Here is a 16,787-nt window from a genome sequence, read left to right on the forward strand (position 1 = left end):
GGAGGGGTGCTGAGCAGCTTCCATGCTCGGAATTGCTGATCTGGAGCTCGCTGCTGCATCCAGCCTAGCTCAGATCCTTGGTTACCTCCCTGCTGGATCCATCTCCCTGACAGGGAAGGGAAGTGAGAGGAGTGTGGCAGCTGAGGCTGGCAGGCACAAACCTCCTAATTCACATAACTGTGCTGAGAAAGGAGCCTTTGCTCCAGTGCCAAGCTTTAACCCCCTCTTAACCTGTGACTAAAGCACCAAATAACATTTTTAATGGCTTCAGGAGGATCTGTTGTATGGGAAAGCTGGAACAGGGGCCAGATGGATTTTTTATTTTTTTTTTTAAACACTCTTGGCTTTCTAAATAAAGTGGATCTGAAATAGCAGGAGCAGCCAGCACGGGTTCTGGCGCAATGTCAGCAAGTATTGTTGGACTGTAAACAGCTGAGATCTCTGTCCTGGCAGCTGCTGGGACCAGCAATAGCTGTCTTGTGTTCATGGCTGCTCCTGACCACTGGCTAAATTCAAGCATTTGACTCCTACCTTCCTTCAAATCATTCCTGCCTTGAGGAGCTGAACTGTTTAAAAAGGAAAAAAATAAATTTCTTTGGGCTTTTGGCAGACATAAATGTTGGAAATCATCTGGTAGCTGATCCCCTGAGATATTCCAGTGTCAGCTCAGAAATAAACTGTGGTATGTTCCTAATTTAGTTGTCCCATCTTTATTTCTTTTGCCTGTAGAAACAGGAAGTAGCTGATGCAAATTCCGTGGTGCTGACAGCAGTGTGTCGGGCTCGGTGTGAGCAGAAGCGTAGGTTTGACTTGCTTTGGCTATAAAACCAGCATTTGTGTCTTCCAGAATGTCTAAGGAAGGGCTCAGGTTAACGCGCTGTCTCAGGCAAGCAAATGATTTCATTTTTGGTGTGTTTTCTGAGAATTTGCTCACTCTGAGGCTGGGACAGGCCAGCTCCTTGATGTTCCCCAAACAGGAAGCTGCTCTTGCTGTGATGTGCAGGGTTTGGGGTAAACTGATGTTTTCACCAATAAAATCCCTTCCTTTTGTTGCTCTGCTCAGCCTGTTCGTGGCACAGCGTGTCCAGAGCCGCGTTCCCAGGCTGTGATGGGAATAAAGGGCAGTTGATAGATGAACAAATGTGCTGTGAAAAAAGGAATGGCCCCTCTGGCCCTGGGTGAAGCTGTGTTTGCGGCTTCCGCTCCACTGCTAATCAAAGTTCAATTGAATTTGAACAAGAATTAAATCCTGTGTTGTGGTCCTGGAAGGGAGAGCTGCATCTCCAACCCTGCGCAGGGAGCTGGAAAAGTCTCCCTCATCCCTCTGGAGCACGGGGTGATGTGCAGAGCAAAAATTACTCCAGGATGATCTGTAGAACAAAAAAAAAAAAGCCTCCTGGATGGTCTGTTTGTCTCATCTTCCTCTTCAGAGAAGGGAAATGACATCTGATTGTTTGCACCGAGACCTGTGAAGTCGATTTGTCACTTTCTGTCGAATTATTTTACATTCTAACAGGCCAGAAGACAAAACAGTGTCTAGGTGCAGTCCGGGCAGGTTGTTTATATTTTCCTTGCTGAATGTTAATCTCTGCGTTGCAATCTCTGATTTACTTACAGCTCAATCTTTTTATTTCACACCCTAAGGGTATCCAGGCAGCAGAAATAGCTGCATCCACAGGGCAAAGAGCACAGGGAGGGTGAGTCAAGAGGAGGGCCCTGAGATCCAGGACTTTGGTTTGCCTGCACTTAGCTCTCATTTTGCTGCCAATTTGCCAACTGACTTATCTTTTAAGTTGCCCTAATGCCACCCATTAAAAGGAAATTAAAATGAGTTCACCATCTGCCTGACAGCAGCAGGTTTGCAGAGCTGCTGTGGAGCACTGGGAGTTGAGGGCTCAGGGAAAACAAGGCAGGACTTGTCAAATGGCAGCGAGAGGGAGGAATGCGAGTCCCAAGGTCGGTGCCCGGTGGTTTGGGGACGTTGATCCCACCCAGAGCTCAGGGGATGTGCTCCCCGCAGCAGCTTCCTTTGCTGCTGGGGGTCGGAAGCAGCTTTCCATCTGGGCTTTCTGCTCGGTAATCCCGACCCGAGCTGCAGTTTGCCACCGGGTAACGGGGCTGATCAGATTAGAGCCTCGCCTGGAATGCGCCGGGGATCAGCGCTGCGGAACGGGCGGCTCCGTGCGCCCGCTGTCCTCTCCCTGTGCCACATCCCTCTCCGAGCATGGCACAGCCACCCACATCCCTCTCCGAGCATGGCACAGCCACCCTAACAGGTGGCTCCTTTGGGGGCAGAGCCCACCCTGTGCGAGCGTGCTGGCAGCGGGGGCGGCAGAGCCAGCGCGGCTCGCTCCTGGCTGCGCTCCCACGGGAAGCCGCGGACGGAGGAGCTGCGGTCGGGCTTTCTGCATGGCTCAGAATTAAAGAAGCAGAGCTGATCGTTACTCTGATGACAGGGGGGGACTGCCGCGGAGTCTCAGCTTCTCCGGACTCTTGTTTTGTGCGGGTATCTGGAAGCCATCCAGCCGCTCTGTCGCGTTTTGTGCACAGTCTGTCCCTGGCTCAGCGCGGACAGGAGGAAACCGCTTCTCTTCCTCCTGGAAGGGGGGTGGCCTCTCCCCTGCCCCCCGCAGCAGAGCTGCCTCTCCTGCTGCAAGCAGGCAGAAAAGGGGTGAAAAAAGGCCTTGTTTGTCCTGTGACATCAGTGCTGGGCTCGTGACTAATGCTGGACCTGCCCCACATCCTCTGGAAATGAGGTGAAAACGTGCACTTTGAAGCAGCAGGGCTGAGAGGGCTGGTGAACAAAAGCAAAACTCGAGTGAGAACTTGAGGTTTCCTCTCAGAGGGGATCCAGTGTCAGTTCAGCTGAGTAAACCCTGCCTTCCTCCTGGAGCATTCTAGGGGATGTTTTGGGAAGGACCCCCTCCTCCAGGCAGGGGTTTGAGCTTCTGCAGGCTGCAGCAACCCCTTCAGAAGGAGGCTGTGTCCAGGCCACCATCGTGATTCATGCTGTAAAATCTTTTGATGAGTGGTGATAAGATAAAAATGCCCTTGGTGACTTTGCTGCTCCCTCCCTGCATTCCCTGGGCGTTACTCTGCTGGAGCACGACAGGAGCATGACCTGTCTTGTTGCTTGGTGCAAAGCAGTAATTAATGGAAAGTTTATGTGACTTTTAAGACTTTTTCCAGATGACATGCAGCAAATGGCTTGTGTGCCTGAGTCTCTTTCCTGTGCGGTGGCTGCAGAGGAGGTTCTGCAGACACCAGAGCTGCAGAGGAAGAACAGGGGCTGTTGTTGCAGAGGCAGCTCTGCCGCCTCAGCTCGTGCAGCTGCTCCCCTTGGCGTGTGCCAGGGTGGCTCAGGCTCTGTCCTGGAGTGGTGCTGGGCTTACAGATGCTCCTGGGAGCAGTTCAGGACTCCAGGAGGTCCTTCCAGATGCATTTGGAGATTCAAACCTGGTTGTTTTCACCAGGACTGTGTGAGCTCCAAGCAAAGCAGTTGAGCTGTGTGGTCACAGCTGGGACTTTGGCCAGGAGCTGACTGCAGTGAGAACCTGGTGTCACTGCGAGGTTAGAAGGTGGAAGTTTTATGTCCTTACACATGTAAGGAGTCCTTAAAATGGAATAGAAGCTATTAAGGAGCGAGTGGGGCAACAGCAAGAGGCTGTTGTGTAACCCAGCTGTCTTTGCTAATGTGAGGGTGCACTGCTGGCCATCCTCAGGGTGCAGAGCTGGCCAGGAACGATTCTCCTGGAACTGGTAGAGCTTGTACCAGACAGCCATAAACCCTCTGTGGCACCTGGGGATGGCGGTAATTGTCTCCTCTCTGTGCAGGTTGTGGACAGCAGCAGACATGGAGAGGCTGGTGGAGCGGTTGGAGAAGGCTGTGGAGCGCCTGGAGACCGTGTGCCAAGGCTCTGGCATGTGTGGAGATGCCCCTGCCAAAGGTGAGGCCCAGGGCAGTGCCAGCAGCCGTGCAGAGCTGGCTCAGGGCACACTGGGGGAGCTGGGGAGGGCAGGGGAGCCAGGCTGGAGGGGGCTGCCCTTTGGAGATGAAAACTCTGTGGCTGCAGCACTTCCTCAGCTCCAGGCTCAGCCTCCTGCAGGTGGGAGGTGCAGCCCAGGGCTGTGGCAGCCTGTGGGGTGCTCCTGGTGATTCCTGTGCTCTGGTTTTTTCCACAGGAGTGGCTCAGTACGTGCAGGCTTTCGATGCCCTTCTGGCCGGGCCAGTGGCCGAGTACACCAAGATCAGCAGAGAAGTTGGTGGGGACGTGCAGAAGCACGTAAGGATTCCTGTTCCCCCTCTGCTCTGGAGGTGCTGCCTGTCCTTAGGGCTGGAAGGGCCAAATTTGCTGTCAGAGTCTGCATTCCTCTAGCACTGTACCCCAGGATCTTTATAATCCCTGAGGATTCAAAGCAGATGCCCAGATAACCTCCAGGTTGCCACCTACACACTCAGGATGAATCAAACTTTCTCCTGGAAATCCTTAAGTGCTTGGCTGTGTACAGACCTTGGGGCAGGCCTTTAGGAGGCCTGGAAACTCCCCAGCCCTGAGCTGTGACACTCTGGTGAGGTTCCTCTGGGGATGGCTTTCTCTAGGAATGTGCTTTGGGGTCGCTGTGGCTGGTTCCTCACTGGTGGGATGATTTGTTCATGTGGCACAAGGGAATCTCCCTCACGTTTGTGTCTGTCCTTAGGCTGAGATGGTCCATGCAGGCTTGATGAGCGAGAGGGCTCTTCTGGTGGTGGCATCTCAGCATCAGCAGCCAGCAGAGGTGAGTGTGGGGAAATCCCTGATCAGAAACCTCTGCCCTCGGGGTCAGGGGTGGCTGCAAGTGTTGGGGGAAGCTGGGCTGTCACAGCTGGGCCAAAAGAGGAACTGGAGGAGGACTGGGGACACTTGCTGAAGGCATGAACTGCTCTGGGTGCTGCCCAACATTGGGCAGAACCTTGGATGGTGGTTGTGGGAGCTGCAGAACTGGCGTTTCCCAGTTGTTAGAGCAGCGTGTTGTGGAGCTGTCAGAGCAGCCCGGGGCTGTCGGCTGGCAGCCTCTGTCTCCAGTTTCACCTGGCACCAGCTCTGCTCAATCAGTGCTCCCTGAGAACCTGCAGACAGGATCTTGTCTGAGCCAGGAGCCACCCTGGGATTTGTGTAGCTCCTGCTTTTCATTACGTGATGCTCAGACACTTTCAGGCATCCAACTCCTCCAGGAGCAGAGCAGACACTTGAATCTACTGAATGGCCTCTGAATAATGGCTGGGCTTTTAGGATTGATTTGTCCTTAGCAGGTAATTTAACACTTCACCCTGGGCTGCTGCTTCTCAGCAGGATGTGTGGCTGAGAATCTGATCCTGAATGCATTGGCTTTTCCCTGCTGAGAACTGTTTTTCCCGAGCAACAGGATCCCACCTTGCTTTTCTTTGCAGTTATTATCTCGCTCAGTCGTGGCTTCTACTGTTACATTGTGGGAGCTGGATTTCTGTGCTCCTTTCCTATTCACTGCAAAACAGATCTGCATCTCTTTTCCCAAAATCAGCAGGGTTGCAGGGTTGTTACGTTCCACCAGGCTTGCTGGGGTGCAGCTCTGTGCAGCCTCTAGCCTGAGACTCTGCGTACAAATCCCACGGACACGTTATTTAAATAAAGGATTATGAACAAAGAACAGCCCTAATCTAGGGTAGCTCTTTGTGCAGGTTGTCTAGCAGGAGTCTAATTCTGGAGCAGCCAGTTTAAAATGCAAAATGTGTGAACTCTCAGTGCTTGTGCTGAAGAATTTCCCCATCCTGTGACTGGAATGTGCTGCTGGGCTGGAGCTTCTGAAAGTGTGGCCTGGCCAGCGGTGCTTGGGACCTCTCAGTTTTCATCTAAACAGAGATGAAAAAGCAGCAAAAGCAAAAGCTGAGGCTTTGGAAAGCAAGTTTTGCCCAAATTTGTCCCTCTCTGCTGCCACCAGCAGGAGACTCTCCGATGCTAAAGGATGGAAAAGTTGCCTCAGAGGCATCTCTGGAAACATGGAATTGGCTCTTTGCTGTGCTCTGACCCCAGAGCACTTCTGGCACTTCCAGTCAGCATTCCAAGGGAACAGCACACAGAAGTAAAATTTTACCATCCAAATACTTAAGGATTGACTTGAGAAGTAACTGGAATCCTCAAATTTGGCTTGATGGGAGTGACCTTTGAGCTTGCTGGGACTCTGGCTGTGGGGCAGGCTGTAGGTACCAAACCTGCCCAGCACCCCTTTCTCCTAGGGTTCGTGGAGGAGAGGAAAAATTTAACAAACTCTGTTGGAACAAAAGAACCCAGGAAAGGCAAATGCTATTTCTGTCCTCGTTACTAACAAGCTTTGTCAGTGTCTCCTGGATTGAACATGAGTCACGGTTCTTGGCGTTCTCCCACGGCGCCGATCCGATGGGAGCAATGACTTCAGCCCTGGAGGAGCTGGGCTGTGGGACCCAGCCTGGCTCGGAGAGGGCCAGGCCTGGACAGGAGCTGTAGCAGCCACTGGTGCCAGTTGGAATCTTGTTCCGAGCCAGCATCACCTCAGCTGTGCAGCCATTCCAGAGCCGTGCTGATTAATCTCCTTAATTGTTGCTGTCCCCGTGTGTCGTTGTGCAGAACGCGTTCTCAGAGCTTCTCAAGCCCATCTCGGAGCAGATCCAGGCCGTGCAGAATTTCAGGGAGAAGAACCGTGGCAGCAAACTGTTCAACCACTTATCAGCAGTCAGCGAGAGCATCCCAGCCCTGGGCTGGGTGGCCATGGTAAGGGGTTTGGTTCCAGTGGGAAGGGGTTTTCCTTGGGCTGCTGGGTGGCCATGGTAAGGGGTTTGGTTCCAGTGGGAAGGGGTTTTCCTTGGGCTGCTGGGTGGCCATGGTAAGGGGTTTGGTTCCAGTGGGAAGGGGTTTTCCTTGGGCTGCTGGGGGGTCTGGTGGACTGCTCAGTGCCAACGTGTTCTTTCTGCTCTAGGCTCCAAAGCCTGGTCCTTACGTGAAGGAAATGACTGATGCTGCCATGTTTTACACCAACCGGATCCTCAAGGAGTACAAGGATGTGTAAGTTCACCTTTTCTCTCAGGGATGGTGTTGAACTGCTGGGGCTGCTCCAGCATCCAACCACAGCCGCCTTCCTCGGCCTTTAATTCCTCCTCTTTGTGTTCTCAGAGATAAAAAACAAGTGGACTGGGTCAAAGCTTACCTGAGCATCTGGACAGAGCTGCAGGCCTACATCAAAGAGTACCACACCACAGGGCTGACCTGGAGCAAAACAGTGAGTGCTGGCTCCAGCAGGGAGCCCCGGGGCGAGCCTGGGCTCCCCGCGGCAGGAACGGGGCCGGTGCGAGCGCCTTTCCTCTTCCCTGCTCTTCCAGGGTCCTGTAGCCACAGCAGGGGCTAAAGCACCACCTGCCCCCCCGGCTGGGCTTGCACCCCCACCTCCAGGACCTCCCCCTCCTCCTGCCCCCGTGAGCTGCAGCACAGACGACTCGGCCTCGCGCTCGGCGCTCTTCGCCCAGATCAACCGGGGAGAAGGGATCACCTCGGGTACGTCAGGGGCACAGGGAGGGAGGGAGGGACTGCTGTGCTGCTGCTGCTCCTTGTTTTCCTGCTGCCCCTCAATGCACCTGCTTAGAAAGTACATAAAAACCCACCTGGTGCCAGTCTGGGGCTGGCAGCCAGGGGCAGCGCTTTCCCAGGGACAAAGGGAGCGCTCCTGGGGAAGAACTGTCACCCTCATCTGGCAGGCGGGGCAAAGCATGAACTTCCAGCTGTAAATACCTGAGGCTGAGCCCTTTGGTTGCCTGCATCTTCCTGGTACAAAAAGTGCAGTTTGGCAGGTGTTGTTTGCACAAATTTTTCCCTTTTTTGTGTTGCCTGGTGAGTACGTCAGTTCACGAGGTGCTGGGCTTGGGGCTTTTTCCAGCTGCAGAGTGGAAGAGCTGGCACACTCTGGTTCTGTGGTTCACGTTGTGTTCTTGTCAATATTGCACCAGCATTTCCTGCTTCCTCCTTCTCTTCCTGTCACTCGCGCTTGGGCTCAACTTAGCCCCAGCCTCAGGAGTTTTTTTGTGTTTTCACAAGTGTTATCTTGACTGGTGTAACCACTGATGTCTGGTGTTTGTGGAGCTGCATTCCTGGAGGGGAGCTGGCTCTCAGGTTTGCCTTCTCTTGCAGGCTTAAGGCACGTCTCAGATGACATGAAAACCCACAAGAATCCAGCCCTGAAGAACCAAGGGGGCCCCGTGAGAAGCGGCCCCAAACCTTTCACTGCTCCCAAACCAGCCTGTAATGCTAATCCCTCCCCGAAGGCACCTCCATTGCTAGAATTAGAAGGCAAAAAGTGGAGAGTGGTGAGTGCCTGGTGCTGGCAGGAGTGGGTTTGGAGGGATGGGAGCTTTGGAGAACCAAAAGGGGCTCTTCTGGAGAACTTTGTCCTAAGAGGCACCAGCCTGAAGGCACCTGTTTGTTTTTAAAGGGATTTTAATGGATTAATTGCTCTGCATTCAGAAAATGAAGTGTGTTTCCCCTGCCTTTTCAGGAAAACCAGGAGAATGCCACTAACCTGGTCATCAGTGACACAGAGTTGAAGCAGGTAGCATATGTTTTCAAGTGCACAAACAGTACACTCCAAATCAAAGGCAAGATCAACTCCATCACCCTTGGTGAGTGGGGAGAGCCCTGAAGGCTGCTCCTGCCTGTTGGTGTGTGTGCAGGAGCTGGAGCCTCCAAAATCTCTGTGCCCTGATCTGCTTTTCTTTGCAGATAACTGCAAGAAGCTGGGTCTGGTGTTTGATGACGTGGTGGGCATTGTAGAGATCATCAACAGCAGGGATGTTAAAGTTCAGGTGAGTGACCTGTTCTCCCTCCTGGCTCTGGAGCAGTTGTATTCCAGACCAGGAGTGTGCAGCTGTAGAGAATATCCATGAAACACCCTTTAGAAAGGGCTGAAATTCGTGTCTTTGAGCTGTTTCAGGGTTTTGGTAAGAGCTGAGGCTCTGAGGGGTAGAAAGCACATTTGGCTGCCAAAGCAGGAGGCCAGCAGTAGGATTTATTCCAGTTCAGTTTGGGCATCTGATCTGGGATGGTCATTTTGCCCAATGCTGGCTCAAGTTTTGCTCTAAAGAGGTCAGAACATGAAATTGGGGAAAATTTCAAACAAAACCTTTGGATTTTTGCTAAAGGTGGGAATATTTGAATCCTGTGCGATCGTCACGGGGAGGGCTTGGAGTCAAACCTCTTGCCTTGAAAGAAAACACACCAAAAAATGCTGTGGCTGTCCAGTTTAACCTAATTCTGCTCTGGCCCTGCCAGGTCATGGGTAAAGTGCCAACGATTTCCATCAACAAGACAGATGGGTGCCACGTGTACCTGAGCAAGAGCTCCCTCGACTGCGAGATCGTCAGTGCCAAGTCCTCGGAGATGAACGTGCTCATCCCCACCGAGGGAGGAGACTTTGTAAGTGCTGCTTAGGAATGCCCCTGCAGCCCTGGTGGGGCTGGGGGGTATTGGAGCTGTGTCTTGATAAAGCCCTGCAGGGAGTGTTGGTTACAGTGGGGCAAAGTTTGTAGAGTTTGGAGGTTGTGAATGATGGTCTGATTAAAAAAAAAACAGCTGTAAATAAGATTATTGCTGGTTTGTAAGAGCTGCTTCTTCCTCAGCATCTCTTGGGAGCAGAACAGGCACCAGTGATAGCACAGGAGGTAACAGCACAAAGCTGAGAAAGGAAATGCCTGAGGCAGTGGGAATGGTTACTAACGTCAGCCATAAACTGATTTTTGACAACAGCTTTCTGTTTTTACCCTCCAGACTGAATTCCCTGTCCCAGAACAGTTCAAGACAGTGTGGAACGGTCAGAAGTTGGTTACCACTGTGACAGAAATTGCTGGCTAAGCCGAAAAGCTCCAAGGCTCACGCCCTCCCCTGGCCCTGCTGTGGGACAAATCTGCTTTCAGATGATTCTCTTAGATTTCTTGTACCTTTCTGCTCTCAAACTGCTTCTCTTCTACCCGAGAGACACAGCTGCCTGCCATCACTGAGATTCCTCTGCCTGGGGCTTGGGGTAGGTGGCGGGTCAGTGGTTGTCCACCTCTCTCAGCAGGAAGGTGTATTTTTCTCTCCCCTTGTCCCATCTAACTGCACCAATCGATCAGAGTCTCGGTGAACTTCACAGCCAGTCCTGGCAGTTGGCTTTCAGAGTGTTGTTTTCTTATTGCCTTTAAGCAAAACTGTTCATGTGAGAGGAGTGTTGTCCCCTTTTTAAGGAGTAACGGTGTCTGTCGGAGTCCACAGTACCCAGCCCTAGAGCAGCTGTCCTGGGAAGCTCCTGCAAGCTGCTAAGCTGCTCATTCCAGCTCTCTGGAGCAGCTGGTGCCATCACAGGACATGGGAACGGTTTTGTCGGACCAAAGGCTGAGGACCTGGGCCAATTCCACCCTGATTTCTCTTCCATCATTCCCACTAGCTCAGTGCATTCCTGACTGTGCCATGACAGGAGGCTTTCATTCCCCAGTGCCACAGGAAGGCTGCAGCGGTGTCACCAGGGCCACCCAGCAGCCTGGCTGGTAGCTTGGAGCTGAGCACCTCTCATTCCATGAGCCCTCCACCTTCACAAGGGAACCTTTGCCCCAGGGCTTCCTTCCTGGAGCAGCTGGACTCAGGTTCAGTCTCCCAGGATGGCTTTTCTGAACCTGTGCCCTTCCCCAGAGGCAGGAGCTCCTCCATTCCAGGTCAGTAGTGCAGAGCTGTAAATACCCGAGTTGGATCAAGTCGGTTCATCACTCTCTTCCTCATCTGCAATCAGCCCCCACTGAATCCTCCCCCTTTTTTCCCCCTGTTGCTTGGCTCTTTATTTTGGTGGAAGCTCGTAGCCTCTGTTCCAGGGCCCTGGAGCAGAGTGATGGATCACACAGTACTGTACTGACCCATAAAGGGAGCTGCACGTGCTTTGACCTTCATTTTTCCAATGCCTCGGGTGGCATAAGCATATCTTAAATGCATTTCTTCTGTAAAGTGTCAATGTTCTTTTTCTCTAGTACAAAACTTACAAAAAAAAAAAAAAAAGAAAAAATTATGCAATTTTTTTTTTTATTTTGAAACTGTCCTGTGACTTGTACTTGTCTTCTCCTGAGGCTTGTGAAAAAAACCTTTCTTATGTACTTAAGATTATACAGAAGATAGAATAAAGTTAATGCCAACTTGCTCATTACTGTGCCTCTTGTCTCTTTTTGGGGGCACAGGGGAGCTCAGGCAGGACAAGGTGCCCCTCTCTGCCTCTGACCCTGCCTTGATTCCTTGGAATACTTTCCCAGAATTTCCTCAGCTCCCCTCCAAACACAGTCAGCAGTTGTCCAAGCTTTTATTTAGTTGGTTAGATGGCAAGCTCCTTATTGATTTCAGTTGTACAAAAGGACATAAACCAAGCCATTAGTTGAAAACTGTTCAAGCTGTTACTACTGCTGAATTCCAAACCCTCTTTTTTTTTTTTTTTTTTTTTTTTTTTTTTCCCCAGAAACCCCTAACTTTGGCCTTTTCCCCCATCCTGAAGCATGGGCTGTAACATGATTCCCCTGCATACAGCCCTGAGAGTCTTGCTGATCCCTGCACTGAGTTGGGTTAATACTGCCAGTGTGCCCTGCAGGAACAGGGGGTGGAGAACAGCTCTGAGAACTGAGGTGGATTCACCAGGCCCTGGAGTGTGTCAGAGTCAGGGCAAGGCTCAGCCCAGCTGGGAGTGGAATTCCACCCTGGCGAACCCCCCTGAGCTCAACCCCCTCCCCAAATCCCCGCAGGCTCGGATGCACCGAGTGCTGTTGCACAGTGGCTGGTGTTAGTTACGGTGAAAAACCCTGCCCAGGGCTCCCGGGGAGCTTCACTGGAGGAAGGGGAGGATGTTGCTGTCAAACCACTCTTCTGAGAAGTGCAGGTGATCCCCCTTCACCCCCAGGAACACCAACTTCCCTGCTTTGTCCATCTCCTGCAGCCCCAGGCGATCCTGTGGGGAGAAGGGGGAGATTCCACCTCTGCTCTTCTCCTCATGGAGGGGAAAAGGGATTCCAGGGGCCTCTTGGAACAGGAGGAGAGCTCATGAAACACTGAGGGGCGCCCTGAGCCAGGCAGGAACCTCCAGTGTCATCCCCTCGGTCCCACCAGTGCCAGGAATGGCTGGAGGGAAATGTCCCCCCAAACAAACAGCTCCTGGCAGGGGGAGGCAATGCCCCAGGAGTGACGAGAGCAGAGCTGTGGGACCCAGGGACAGCCAAGAGGGGACACAGCAGAAGCCCCCAGCCCCCAGAACTCACCTCTTTGTACAGCGAGGTCTCCTGCAGTGGGATGGTCTCCTTGGCTTGGCCACTTTTGTAAAACCCAAACCACTGCATAAAAATGGGTAAAAAATGAAGGAACAGCTGCTGAAGGGCTTCCAGGGCAGTGTCAGGCCTGTGTTTGTGCCCAGCCTGCCCTCTGCAACCTCCACTTTTGCCACCAAAGGACAAACCAGAGACAAGGAAGCCCCAAACGCTGCCCTGCCTTCCTCACCTCAGAGATTGGAGGGTCCACCATGGTATCGTTGAGGAATTTCACCATCACAAACTTCTTCAGAGCCATCAGGTTTTTCTTGTAGGTCTCGTTGATGCCCTGGAGGGAAGCAGGAGAACACATCCAAGCCACTGGAGAGCCCAGAGACAGGGAAACTCTTCAGCTTCAACCTTCCCAGGCCCCTGCTGTCCTGCCCACAGGTCAGCAGTGTCCTTACCCTCTCCTGATTGATGTCAGCCAGGAAAATGCTGTTTTTCCTGTAGTCCTCCTCCTTCAGCGGGTCGTGCCAATACTCTGCTTGGACCAAGCTGCAGAGGGGACAAACCAAGGCTCAGCCTGGAAAGGCAGAGCTGCTCCTGTGACCTGGCCTGGCCCGGGGGATGTACTCACTGCTCCTGCACAGCTTTTGTGTAGGCTCCCAGATCCAGGGTTTTCCGGATCCAGTCGCAGAGGTGGGAGCTCTCCCCGGGACAGCGTGGGAAGCCGTACACCCCTGGGCAGGACACAGCTCAGTCAGCCTAACTGGGGCCTGGATCCCTCCTGCTGCACAAGAACCACCCCTTGCACAGCAGGAGCAAGAGTTAGCCAGGAAATCAGGCAGCTTTTAGCCCTGCAAGCTCCTCAGACAGCCCTCCTGCCCTGGGAGCTGCGGCACAGATACGGGATGGGGACTGCTGGGTCCTCCCTACAAATCCTCCCTCTCCACTACAAACAACCTCGAGGAGCTGTGGGATTCACAGGGCAGAGTATTTGGAATTCATTGCCAGCCACTCTTAACTCCAAAATCCTTAATTCCTCTTCACAACCCCCTTTCCTTGGGGCTTTGGCCTTCCAGATGCTGATTGTAAAATACCCTCGTGTCCCAGAAGGTTCAGATTCAGAAATTCCCCACAAAATAACTCATCCCAAGAGCTCCCAAGGTGTGTAAGAATCCTACCCAGGCAGTGAAGCCAGTTGCTGACAGAGATCCCTTTCCACTGCCAATTAAGCAAGATCAAGATATTGAAATCAGCAAACACTAATTGGGCCAAACACATCACCAGATCCAGACAGCTAACAAAGGGACGATTTAATTGGTAAGAAAGTGATCAGAGTTTAGGAAAGAGCCCCAGAAGGTGCCCAGGAGGTGTGACAGCTGCAGGGGACACTACCTTGGTGCTGTCCCCCGATGGAGATCAGGCTGAGCATGGGAGGAGCAGGGCACCTCTGGGCCACAGCCCTCCTGTGGGGGAAGAGCAAGGAGCTGAGCAGAGCATGCCCAGGCCACAGGAGCAGCCTCTGTGTGGGCTTGGGCACTTGTGCAACGTTTGCCAGGGGATTTAACCCTGCCTGGAAGAGCAGGAAAACACAACCTGCCCCCCTGGAGCGCTGCTGCCTTCAGGAATTGAGCACTTTGTGTCTGCTGAGCACTTCTGAAGGGTCTTCAAGGAGGAGCTGAAGGCAGCAGAGCCCCTGGAGCTGGAGCAGGAGTGCAGACTTACAGGAACTGGCCTCCCTGGGAGAAGCCCATGGCGTTGTAGCCTCCCTGGAGCCGAGGGTCCGTGGCCAGCTGGCTGCACACCTCCCTCACCTGGTCGTTGACGTTCATGAAGAAGCTGTTCTCCATGTCCTGGGGGGGCAGATCAGGATGGATCATTTGTACCTTGGCTGTGGCTGGTGCTGTTTGCAGCTCTGCAAACAGATCACTGGCATTTGTGGTTCAGAAAGAGGACCTGAGCTTTCACAGGGACGGAAGTGAAATTCCAGTTCTGAGCACTCCCTTTACCTTCACTTCCCTTTCCCTTCCTGCTCTGCTCGGCAAAACTGTCTCATGTGGGACACTGACATTTCCCCAAACTCCTTCACAACTTGAATCTCTTCAGATTTTGTTCCTATAGATATAAAACTTAAAAATCACACTTCTCCGGGAACCCAGAAAACCACCTGCACTGCACATTATTATTGAAAGAAATTCCACAGGACTACAAAAACCTGTCAAAACCCGTGAAGGTGCAGAAGTGTGTAATTCATTACACACTGAGGTAAATAAATGTTTGCAAATCGAGACGCACGGCCAGGGATGAAGCTCTGCCTCAGCACAGCATCCATCCCACGTACTACCTGCAGTGCTTAGAGTGTGCTAATCAGTGGATTTGCATATTAATCCAATTTAGGTCAGGGATTTGTTTTCCCCCAGTGCTTTTCTGCGGGTATTAGCTGGACTTTATCGGGTTCTACCTGTCAAAGCTGTTTAGCTCACTGAGAGGAGAAAATGAGCAGGGAAGCACAGCAGGAATGCTCGTGCAATCCTGTTAAAACCACGGGCTGCAGCGTCAGCCCCACCCCTGCACGCAGACCCGCGGGTGACACCCGGCTCACCTGGATCAGGTTGCTCCCGATCTTGAGCGACAGGACGTAAATCCCCGGTATTTTTTTCTCCACCAGTTTTTGGATGTAGCCCATGCTCACCGGATTGCAGCAGCTGTCTCCTGCGAGAGGGAACACCGGGATGCGCCACCACGCCACGGCCGCGGGCCTCACCTCACCTCCACAAACACACCGCGAGCCCCGCTGCCACGGGACCGGGAGGGGCAGCACCTCCCGGCCCCCGCGGAGACCGGCGGTCCGGAGGAGGGGGACACCGGAGCGAGCGCCCCTCGGTCCTGCCCGGCCCCCAGCCAAGCCCCGCCGCCCCCGCGGCCGCTGGCGGAGGGTCCCGGCTCACCCATGCCGTGCCAGATCACCAGGGGCGTGGCGGCGGCCGCGGGGCCCAGGCACAGCCCCAGCAGCGCCAGCACCGGCACCGCCGCCCTGAGCGCCGCCATCTTGGCCCGTCACATGACCCCCGGCGGCAATGGAGGCGTGGCCAAGCAGGGGCGGGGTCGCAGACTGGGCGTGGTTTGACGGCGGGGGCGTGGCGCTCCGCCGGTACGCGGGTTCGAGTCCCGCCGATCCCGATCGCGCCCAGAAATCCCGAATCTGTCCCGCTCCGCCCGGGACACGCAGCCAGGAAAGCCACGAGGCCGCCGCCTGCGTGTCGCCCACGCGGCACTGCATCCTCTCTGCCCCGCCGTGCGTTGGCAGTGCGCTGGGGCACATCCTGGCTTGGTTTCCTCCGGCAGAGGCGGGCGCTCGGCGCAGCAGCCGTCAGGAAGTTCTTCTCAGCGCCGAGGAAGGACAAGCCTTCGTCTGCCACCCAGCCTTCCCAACAGCCTCGCGTGGCCTGTTGTAAAGCACTTCCCAATTCCTCCCAGGGGATGCTGCTCGCCGCGGCTGGGCTGCAGTCCCGCGGTCATTGTGCTCCTTCCCACGCTGGCCTTGGCAGAGATCAGCATGCCAGGGGCAGGCATCAATACCAGCCACGCGGATATTGCACATCGCTGCCCTCCCTGGCTCTGCATCCTTCCCTTTCCCAGTCCCTCGAGGCCTCTGCAATTCCTGCTCTCCCCTTTTCTTCTGCTGGCATTGGAAGGGGGTGAAATAAAGGTTTAAATTCCTCCCCGTTCTTGCAGGGACGATGCTAACGTTGCTCAGCACCGCAGGCAGCATTCCCGCGGTGAGGGGAAAGGACAGGGAGCAGCCGCTCCTCTCCCTCCTTGCAGCAGCTTCCTCCCTGCCTCGCTCAGGAAATCTTTGCTGTCTCTCTCCCCAGCCACGCAGGGCTCCTGCTGGGAATCACAAACACCTCCGGCGCCGTGGCAGGGATCAGTGCCCCCACTGCAGCTGGGCTTCTCATCAGCCGGGTGAAAATCTGGGGCCAGAAACCAAGAGCACATCCCTGGGTGAAACCCAAACCTGCTGTCAGCAACGCATTCCTTCCCTTGCACTGAATCAAGAATGACACCGAGCCCACCCCCTCTCCCTGAGAAAATGTGTCGTAGCACCTGGCAAAACAGAGCTCTGGACTATTCTGGGGACGGGGATGACTCAAAGCAGGAAGAGCTCCACATGGGACCCCGTCTGGATGTATCTGGAGATGGGGAGAGGGTCGAGGGAGTGGGTGAGTGGGAAGCTCTGTGCCAGGCAGGAAAAGCTTCCTGAATTCAGCAGAGAAATGCCAGCGTAGGAAAAGTCTCTCCAAAAAGACGGGAGGGTGGAAAGACCTTCCCTGGGAGGGTGATGAGGCCCTGGCACAGGGTGCCCAGAGCAGCTGTGGCTGCCCCTGGATCCCTGGCAGTGCCCAGGGCCAGGCTGGATGGGGCTTGGAGCACCTGGCACAGTGGGAGGTGTCCCTGCCATGGCAGGGGTGGCACTGGATGGGCTTTAAGGTCCCTTCCAACC

At 54.0% G+C, this 16,787-nt stretch overlaps 2 protein-coding genes across 3 annotated transcripts in view; one reads left to right on the forward strand and one right to left on the reverse strand.

Annotated features, from left to right (window-relative positions):
• CAP1 (cyclase associated actin cytoskeleton regulatory protein 1) overlaps positions 1-11,199 on the forward strand; it is a 139,639-nt gene extending 128,440 nt beyond the window's left edge. For both annotated transcript variants that reach the window (XM_068172860.1, XM_068172861.1), the window contains 12 exons: positions 3,834-3,947; positions 4,183-4,283; positions 4,699-4,776; positions 6,618-6,761; positions 6,967-7,052; positions 7,161-7,266; positions 7,367-7,538; positions 8,169-8,344; positions 8,533-8,656; positions 8,757-8,839; positions 9,306-9,449; positions 9,801-11,199. In XM_068172860.1, coding sequence (XP_068028961.1) covers positions 3,854-3,947; positions 4,183-4,283; positions 4,699-4,776; positions 6,618-6,761; positions 6,967-7,052; positions 7,161-7,266; positions 7,367-7,538; positions 8,169-8,344; positions 8,533-8,656; positions 8,757-8,839; positions 9,306-9,449; positions 9,801-9,884 — 1,392 coding nt within the window. In that variant the 5' untranslated portion in view covers positions 3,834-3,853 and the 3' untranslated portion in view covers positions 9,885-11,199. Of the gene's footprint in view, positions 1-3,833; positions 3,948-4,182; positions 4,284-4,698; positions 4,777-6,617; positions 6,762-6,966; positions 7,053-7,160; positions 7,267-7,366; positions 7,539-8,168; positions 8,345-8,532; positions 8,657-8,756; positions 8,840-9,305; positions 9,450-9,800 lie in introns of those variants that run through there.
• Positions 11,200-11,335: 136 nt separating this feature from the next.
• Positions 11,336-15,356, reverse strand: PPT1 (palmitoyl-protein thioesterase 1). Its single transcript, XM_068172882.1, has 9 exons — positions 15,232-15,356; positions 14,886-14,995; positions 14,009-14,136; positions 13,679-13,749; positions 12,918-13,020; positions 12,745-12,835; positions 12,528-12,626; positions 12,293-12,364; positions 11,336-11,985 (listed from the first exon to the last, which is right to left on the reverse strand). Exons 1-9 carry the CDS (start codon positions 15,329-15,331, stop codon positions 11,863-11,865), a joined length of 897 nt encoding a protein of 298 aa, XP_068028983.1. The 5' UTR covers positions 15,332-15,356; the 3' UTR covers positions 11,336-11,862.
• Positions 15,357-16,787: the final 1,431 nt, after the last annotated feature.

This window comes from Anomalospiza imberbis, chromosome 25 (assembly GCF_031753505.1).
Source record: "Anomalospiza imberbis isolate Cuckoo-Finch-1a 21T00152 chromosome 25, ASM3175350v1, whole genome shotgun sequence".
Taxonomy (NCBI): Eukaryota; Metazoa; Chordata; class Aves; order Passeriformes; family Viduidae; genus Anomalospiza; species Anomalospiza imberbis.

What these genes read in the sequence shown, in the direction of transcription:
- PPT1 (XM_068172882.1), bottom strand. Translation starts at nt 15,331, where the DNA reads ATGGCGGCGCTCAGGGCGGCGGTGCCGGTGCTGGCGCTGCTGGGGCTG. An exon ending in CATCGGGGGACAGCACCAAG is followed by an intron (nt 13,021 to 13,678) that starts GTAGTGTCCCCT and finishes TGTCCTGCCCAG; the next exon opens with GGGTGTACGGCTTCCCACGC. An exon ending in AGACCTCGCTGTACAAAGAG is followed by an intron (nt 11,986 to 12,292) that starts GTGAGTTCTGGG and finishes TTCTCCCCACAG; the next exon opens with GATCGCCTGGGGCTGCAGGA.